General features: G+C 41.1%; 1 protein-coding gene across 1 annotated transcript; it reads right to left on the minus strand.

The window, feature by feature from the left end:
- Window positions 1–439: 439 nt before the first annotated feature.
- LOC145888675 (uncharacterized) lies at window positions 440–3,745 on the minus strand. The gene is made up of 11 exons (XM_082979478.1): window positions 3,593–3,745; window positions 3,462–3,505; window positions 3,209–3,369; window positions 2,968–3,126; window positions 2,589–2,653; window positions 2,359–2,483; window positions 2,170–2,300; window positions 2,033–2,108; window positions 1,585–1,831; window positions 1,308–1,442; window positions 440–1,245 (listed from the first exon to the last, which is right to left on the minus strand). Exons 1-11 carry the CDS (start codon window positions 3,606–3,608, stop codon window positions 1,094–1,096), a joined length of 1,311 nt encoding a protein of 436 aa, XP_082835604.1. The 5' UTR covers window positions 3,609–3,745; the 3' UTR covers window positions 440–1,093.
- Between the last annotated feature and the right edge of the window lie 5,181 nt (window positions 3,746–8,926).

Raw genomic sequence — 8,926 nt, forward strand, 5'->3', positions numbered from 1 at the left:
GCGACGTGCATTGTGACGTCAAATATTTACAGTGAAGCGATCGAATCTCGCTCGTTCGGCTTCACTCCCCAGCCATGCTCTCTGTGCGTTTATTTCGCAATGTGATTTGTCTGCGGTTAAAAAACGCGTTTTTTTTTCATTGTAAAATAATATGCACGTTTGACATTATTTGACAAGATCCAAGTTTCGGTTCAGACAGTCCAGCGCACAAGTGAAAATTAATAAGCCACCTTTAAAGGTCTTATTTTTAAGGTTACTTCTTCACGTCACCCCAAACTTTGTTTTGTGGACCTAAATAAAGATAAATCAAACTTGTCCAAGAAAAAGGCTCGACGGATTTGAATCATCACTCAATCAATATCCTGTGCCATTTAACACAATCATATTTGTTCTGTGGAAATCTTAAATTAAAATCACATCACAAAGCGTAACCGCAAAGCATGTTTCAATGAATTTTGTTCATTCATTACCCTAGCAGCACGAGTAAAACAGGTCAAGTATACCGGAAAACAGTTATTAGCATGCCTACAATTTAGCAACGAGATTCGGTACGTGGAAAATCTAATTTGAACTTGCGCTATTTCGGATTGTTAAGGTGTCGTTTTGATCGTCAAACGATTGGAGTTGTCATTTCGAAAACCAACACTTGTATAAAATAATATTACAAGTTTTCCGCAATAGGAAGGAAGAACAATGAAGTACAATTCGCAGAAGCAAAGAAAAAAAATACACGCAACAGCTCCAAGAGGTATGGCTTCACATGGAACAACAAATACCCCTGATTTTTACCATCGGAAAAAGTTGGATCAACAGTGTCCGTAGTTTGAGGTTGTTCGTTGGGTTCGAAGGACCAAATTGTGCTCTTGGTGTTGATTTAACCGAAGTATGTTTTGTTGTCCAAGCCATATATGCGTGCACACAAATTATCATTGCGGAGTGCGACGCTTGTTATTCCCACTCTCACGTCTCTTATCTCTGTGTAATAATACTTGAGATGATGCGTAACAGTTTTCCTCTACACTCCATTTGACTTCAAGGTTGCAACATTTGCGATTGTAATAAACCTTCAGAAAGCAGGTCGTCGTTGCGAAAATCACGGCTTACGAAGCTCATCCAACAGGAGTTCGTACACTCCCAAAAGCTTGTTGTCCCAAAAAAACTTCAAGACTTTGGCTGCAGTCAAACTGGTGCCGTGTGTGGTGCAAAGATCTTTAAACACCTCAACTAAAAAGCCGGAGGTGGTGTCTGGACAAAAACACAAACGTTAACAGATGTTTTTCAGTGTGACTACATACTTTGGGGCATACCTGCGTCACGGTCAGCGGCATTTATCAAGTCGTCGTTCAGTTTAAAATGACGTCCGAAATGTTTGACGTCTTCTCTCCTCAACGGGATGTTATTTCGTCGCCTCATGGAACTAAATGCGCCGCTAACTCTTTCCTCTGTTCAAAAGAAAAATTTAAACAGATCAGGGGACGCGGGTGTATGTAAGGTCAATCTCGTCTGCAACTAAACATAGAGTAATTCTTGCGAAAATAAGGACTTTTTATGTTTGGTCTTGAAAATCTGTTTTTCGGAACTTACTTTGGATAGTCACAGACAAACGTGTCCGAAATTCAGGCATTTCGTTTTCCTGGTCGTGTTGAGTTTGTGAGTTTGAAGCTCCTTGGTATCTTATCTGGGTTGGGGGTTCTCTGACGGTAGCCGGGTCGGAATAGGGAGTTTGCAGAGGGTCGGCAAGATTTTTAGAAGTCGATCGTCCGCTGACGTGTTGCAGTAACGTTAAATTTTCCACTTCTCCGTCGCTGCCTGTGGGGAGTGACTCGTGTGACTGCAACGAACAATATGCTTTAGTGTTTGTTGTATAAGTCATACAAAGGTTGGCACTTCACGGCAATTTTTTTAACTGTGCTGGTGTTGTCGCAAATACCAAATACGCTTAGTACACGTATAGGAAAATGCAGAACCACATTAGAGCACCACAAATTGACTTTGTGTAAAATGAATGTTGTATAAAGAAATGTTATTTCACCTCTTTTCTACGTTCATTCACTGTGGAAAATACTCCGTCTTGTCGCCTGTTTTGGTCCACTGCCGGTGTGTTGTTTCTATCGATGTATACATAGGTCTTTAGCTCAGAGGAAACAGGAATGTAATCGTGAAACTTACCCTCTCGTACCAACACCGGTGGAAAAAGTGTCACGTGACGAGCCTGGTTCTTGTCCTGCTTCAAATTCGCCTAAGAAACTTCCACCATTGCCGCTGTCGCTTCCAACGCTATTATCCCCAACTCCTTTCTTCTGTTATGATATTTCGTAATAGTCGTAAAGAGTTTTCAAACCTTCTACGCCAGCTTACCTTGTCGTATAGGCAACTTGTTTTATGTTTACGGCAACATAACACCACCACCACCACCAAAATTAACACCATTATGCCACCAATTATCGGACCAACAATATTCCACGGAAAACCATTGTGAGTATCTTCAACAAACAAGAAAAAGAGCTTAACATGTATATTTGAAAAAAAGCCGATGTTGATTGATATCAGCACAACAACAAATAAAATTGATTTTCTAAATGTCTCACCGTTTTGTTTGTTCGAAGGATCCAAATCATTTGATGGCGATGAAGACGAGTTTTTATTCGACTTCCTGCGATGTAAAACAATATTAATACGGATGTACATCACTAAGAGCTGCAGACAGGTGTACAGACTGTTTTGACATGTAAGGTCTCATCAGTGCAGCTGGTGACTGTCGCACTGTGCTAGCTGGTAGCCTAGCAGGCACACAAATTTTCACTTTTTGCTACCTTTCGGTGAATCGTTGATATGTTGAGTACTAAACTACTAGGTACCAGTGTGTACACCTGTATGCAGTTTTCATTGGCTATTATGGCTCCTTTGCGCATACAATACATCACTAAATTTCATTAAATTTATAGGAACTGGAAGGCTATGACTTACATTTCAACAGGCGGTTTATCTGTGGTAAGTTCCTGGACTGGAATAAGGTCGACGGGTGGTTTCTGAACGCATTTGTTGCGTCCTTCTAGATGTGCGAAAGCACTGAGCACGAGCCCATCAGGGCAGGGAAAACATTCAGTCGTGTTTGGGGAATTTTCTCTGTGCAATGAAAAAACAAAATTAAAGCGTTTTACAAAGACTCAGCGACCACTGGATGCGCATCAATTTAATGGCCACTTACACGCAAGCTTCACTATAGAAAGAGTTCGGCGGACATCCGCAGCATTGATAACCCTCAGGAACCCGACGTGTTTTCCTAGTTTGGCCATCGGGCAATTCTAAATGTGGGCACGGGTCCATACTGTGAATCCTGACAGCTGATTTGTGGTCGGCTCCTGTCACCTTAAACATACAAACCAATATTGAAATACGCACGTCACATAACCTTAGTTTTGGTAGGAAAACGTAAATTTACAAACTGTCTTTTCACTTACCTTAGAAAGCGCAAAGATGCATAAGAGGAGGAATCCGAAGATAACTGTAGAAATAGTGGCAGGTGAATGGAAGTATTAACGTTTAATTTCTAGCATGTCACGTTTAATTTCTCCCTACACAATGCGCTTACCTTTCTTTTTAAGCATCTTTTTGTCCTGTTATGTGTGTGCTTGATCTTGTTTAATATTTCACAGCTGCAGTGTTTTTTTTTGCTTATTTAAATTTCGTCGACTGTACAGTTCACTAAAGTTCAAGTATGGACCTGCAATAAGCAAAAACGGTTGCTTTACCAAAGCCAACTTTTAGTATCGAGTACCATGAAGGAATTCACAACTTGACCTGAAGTAACCCAACGCCTAAACCTGTGGCACGTCAATGGGCTGAGCCCAGCGCGCGTGATCAACACACGTATTAAACATGAAAGTTTACAACATTACTGGACTTCAGAAACTGCTGTTTTTCGTCAGACTTTTGCAGCGCTTTCGACAGTACCGAGTTGTTGAACAATAGTGAACCACAATTTGTATATTTCCGAGAAAAATACTATTTTTTTAAATCTTTTACGACAAAAAAATTTTTTTTTGCTGTAAATTTTTTCGACAATTAAGGTTTTTTTTCTAATAACTCGTATCTAAACCCTCCGAAATTGATTGTGCGCTTTCCGGCCGCAAACGGCGCACAAACGTAAATGCTGGTAGTTAAACCTCGTCAACCTGTTGTTCTTTAGCTCGAGCTGTAAAATCCACACGCCAAGCCTGCCACACCATATGCAACCCAGTCACACGATACCCACAGCAGCTAAGCTACAAAAGAGAGTTTTCAAGTAGACTCACCACGCTTCGCAGCTAACGCTAATCGTTCAAATACTGTCGGACCATAATTTGTTAATGTACAATGATGTACTGTAAAATACTTGACCAACACATATTATTGCACTTTTCAGCAATAGTTATCGCGCAGCTGTCGTAAACACTTTTTTTTAACTGAACCTGAAAAGCCATCCCTTTACTAACACGTCCTCTCGACACAACACTCAGTCTGTACTAATTCGTCTGACTCAAGCCTAGTCAGATTTCAGCATAAAGCGAGGGGAGAGATCTTGGGGAATCCCCTAACGGTTCACCTTTCGGATCACCGGAAGGAAGCTTTCTCTTTACATTCGCCTTAAAATAGCTCTTATGGTAGGGTCTAAACGTGTTACTGTGCTTCTGTGGCATAACCACTGTGACTAATACAACAAGAACGCAAAAGGTAGGTCTGACGAAGAGAGTTCGTTTGTAGTCGCAACACCCAGTCCGGAGGTAATAGTTGCAGGTCGATTGGCTGACGCGTGGTCGATGATTGCGCAAATCGAATCATTTCTCGAAAACTTTTGCATTTGTGTCGCATTAAACGTTGTTCCCACGCCCTCGCAATCTACATCGTTGTAGTGAATGCGTCTCCTGTTTTGTCCCTCACAAAGAAAAGTCGTTGGCAAAGGCCAAGCAACGTCACACGACGGTGGTAATTGTGAAGTTCGGGTTTCCTTAATACCATTCGGCTGAACATAATATTATGTTTGCGATAACTGGACAAGGGCGCCCAGGTCCAAAGTACAAGGCTTGACAGTTGTTTGCGTGATCCAATTGTTGCCAAACGTGGCTTTTCAATTTGAACATTTTTCCATAACCCGTTAATTATTGGTTAAATACACAAAATCAGAATGTGTGGGCCAGTGATTACCGGTAAATCATCTTTAAATACGCCTCCTGAAACCGGAATTGACCGGTTTCGTCTGGCGGGCGTGTAGGCAATTGGGGTAAAAGGTTAATGCGCACATGCTCATGGACAAAACAGAAAACATGACAAACAATTTATCTCTTTAAAATTAAAAAAAATATTTATCATGAAAGGTTTGGATTCAATATTAAAAGCATCGGTAGCACTTTGGTCTCATAACTGGCCAGGAGCCAAAGGTATTTTACTGTCTGAGTCACGTGACGCAACAAAACACACTTCACATCACATAGCCAGCATGTTGCGCCAATTTTAAAGGTTTTGTGTGTGTCGACAGCGATTTGCGTCGCTACGGCGAAGAAAACTGCGGTCGGGGAGTGGCATTATTACACGCTCGATTAAATCGTTTTCCTTAGACTGCGGCGGTCAAAAGTGTCAAAAGATTAGAACACCACCCTAGAAGCTTTTAATCAGGCAACTCACGTCATCACGACACAGACGAGGCCCGGACAACCGTAGTACACGTTTTTGGTAATGTCTAGCCAATGATTAACCTTGGGGGTTAGGGGCTTTTGATCAAATCCCAAAATTGGTAACGAAAAGGCGTGGCGTAATCTAGAACACAACGGGCGCGCCATGAATCCCCGAAACGCTTTGATATGAACAGTAGCCAACAATTACCTTGTAAAAGTGCTCGGATTGTCGCATACGTCACATATCAGACCCCCGCCAAGGGGTTGGCAGAAGACGTCACCATAACAAACAATATTTATGTCGATACCGATGAAAAACAAACCTCCGGGACGATTTGCCACGCGCAACAACTTCACAAACAATTGAACCCGGCTTTGAATAGTTTTTGACAGTTGCGAGAAAGACGATTTTCAGATAACCTAACAACGTTTATACCCCAGGGGACAAGAACCCCTGGAGTGGATTTTTAAAGTACAACGCTTGACAATTTGTTTACGTGATCCAATTGTTGCCAAACGTGACTTTTCAATGTGAAACTTTTCCATAACCCGTTAATTATTGATTACAGAGAAAATAACGTAGATATTTTCAGATATCCTAACACAGTGTATACCAGGGGCAACAACCCCTCGTGTGGATTTTTAATGTCATTCTCGAGTTCACAGCTCAATGCCGTTGTAACATGTAAAATCCCCTATCAGAAAAGTTAAACGATAAAATTCAATCCGGGAATTCTAAGTTTACCCCGGGAACTTGCAAATATTACGTGATTCAGGCAGTGGGCGTCGTGTGGCAGCAGTTGCGAAAATATGGCTACATATTATACACACAAATGTGTATAATATGACACGCAAAATCATTGACATACTACGATTTACCAATTAAAATCAAATGTTTAAATTTATTTTCACTGAAAGTTGAAACAAATTGCCATTTAACTACACCACAAAAAATATATCAATTTAAAATTTGTTTTATTTTTAAAATTTTAAAAGGTTTGTGTGTTCCGACAGCGATTTGCGTCGCTACTCAGTTTAGTCGTTTTAATTATACTGTGGTGAAATAACAGCGATCGGCAAACGCCAACTGCGGTAGGGGAGTGGCATTATTATACGCTCTATTAAATACCTCTTTCCTTGGGCTGCGGCGCTCAAAACTGTCACCCCAGACAGAAGCTTTTAATCAGGCTACCAAATGTACACATTTTGGGTTATGTCTGAGCCAATATCGGTAAGCTGTGACATTGCACACATTACACTCCTCAGCGTTTTGGCCAATGATTAACCTTGGGAATTAGGGGCTCTCGGACCAAATCCCAAAATTGGCAACGAAAAGGCGTGGCGTAATCTAGAACTTACAGAGCGCGACATGAATTCCCGAACCGCAATGATAAGGAAAATACTCGCCAAACTTAATCCACATATAAGTCTAAAATTAAAATCTGTGCGAATTTAATAGTAATCTATAAACATGGTGACCACCTGTTATTTTCGGTCATAAATTTGAGTTAAATATACTACACAAAGTTATAGCGTTAATACCCACACATATTTCTATGTTACATGGGCTCATATGTGGATCAAGCTTGGAGAAAACTGTGTGACCCACTGTAATAGTATCTTCCCTATTATATGTACAGTAGCCGACAATTGCCTTGTGATTCTTGTGAATGTGCTCCAATTGTCACATACGTCGCATGCCAGACCCCGCCACGAGCTTGGCAGAAGACGTCACCATAACAAACAATATCGATACCGATGAAAAACAAACCTCCTGGGCGATTTGGCCACGCGCGACAACTTCTAAAACAATTGAATTCGGCTTTGAATAGTTTTGACAGTCGCGAGAAAATGACGTAGATATTTTGAAAGTTAATAGTATTTAACCAACGTTGCGCCTGACACTGAGCAAACTTTATCAGAGCTAAAAACAGATTTTCTAAAATTACAATGTCTTACAGTAACAACAGCATAAATACAATCTTGTTAGTCAGGCAACATACCTCACCGTGCAATAAACTACGATATAAAAAAGGGTTGAATTGTTGATAACTATCTGGTACGAGGCAACGAAACATGGCGTAACTGTAACTGCGTGACCTTACTGTACACCCCCTAAATTTAAAGTCTTTCTCACAAAGGGATTGAATGGCGCGCAGTTAGGTAATTATTATCCACACGCTTCTCTCATAAAATCCTTCGTAAACATTGCGACGCAGGGTTTTGACGCACAGCAAAAGGCCCCATTCAAAAAACAAACGTTGGAAAAGCCCAAAACGTCACACAACCAGCAATTATGGTCGAATGGCGCACTTGCGTCGGAACAACACGCAATTCGTAATCCAGCCCCGCCCTATGGTTCGACGATTTTTATCCTTTAATTCCGAAATGCGTTGGCGTAATTTTGCGATATTTTAGCGCGTGTGGTATAATACGTCTCACTATCTGATTAAAACGTTCACAGAAGTACAAGAGTGGTGTTTTTTTTCTAAAGTGGTCCCCGTCTAAGAAGTGTTTGAAATAGCGGACAAACAGAGTCATAGATTAACCAGAGTAAACACCGCCCTAGAAGCTTTTCATCAGGCTACCCACGTGTTCACGACACAGCCGAGGCCTGGACAACTTTTGTACACATTTTGGTCATGTCTAAGCCAATACCAGTAAACTGCGACATTGCACATTACATAACCCAGCCTTTTGGCCAGTGATTAACCTTTGGAATTAGGGGCTATGTACCAAATCCCAAAATTGGCAACGAAAAGGCGTGGTGTAATCTAGAACCCGCCATGAATCCCCGAAACGCTATGATGTGAACAGTAGTCAACAATTACCTTGTAAATGTGCTCCGATTGTCGCATACGTCACATATCAGACCCCCGCCACGAGGTTGGCAGAAGACGTCACCATAACAAACAATATCGATACCGATGAAAAACAATCCTCCGGGACGATTTGGCCCGCGCGACAACTTTTCAAACAATTGAATTCGGCTTTGAATAGTTTTTGACAGTTGCGAGAAAAGACGTATTTTCAGATATCCTAACAACGTTTATACCAGGGGACAGCAACCCCTGGTGTGGATTTTTAATGTCATTTACGAGTTAACATTCCAATGCCGTTGCGCATAGGTCCGAAGTACAACGCTTGACAATTTGTTTACGTGATCCAATTGTTGCCAAACGTGACTTTTCAAGGTGAAACTTTTCCATAACCCGTTAATTATTAATTACAGAGAAAATAACGTAGATATTTTCAGATATCCTAACAAAGTGTAT

Source organism: Ascidia mentula, chromosome 2 (assembly GCF_947561715.1).
Source record: "Ascidia mentula chromosome 2, kaAscMent1.1, whole genome shotgun sequence".
Taxonomy (NCBI): Eukaryota; Metazoa; Chordata; class Ascidiacea; order Phlebobranchia; family Ascidiidae; genus Ascidia; species Ascidia mentula.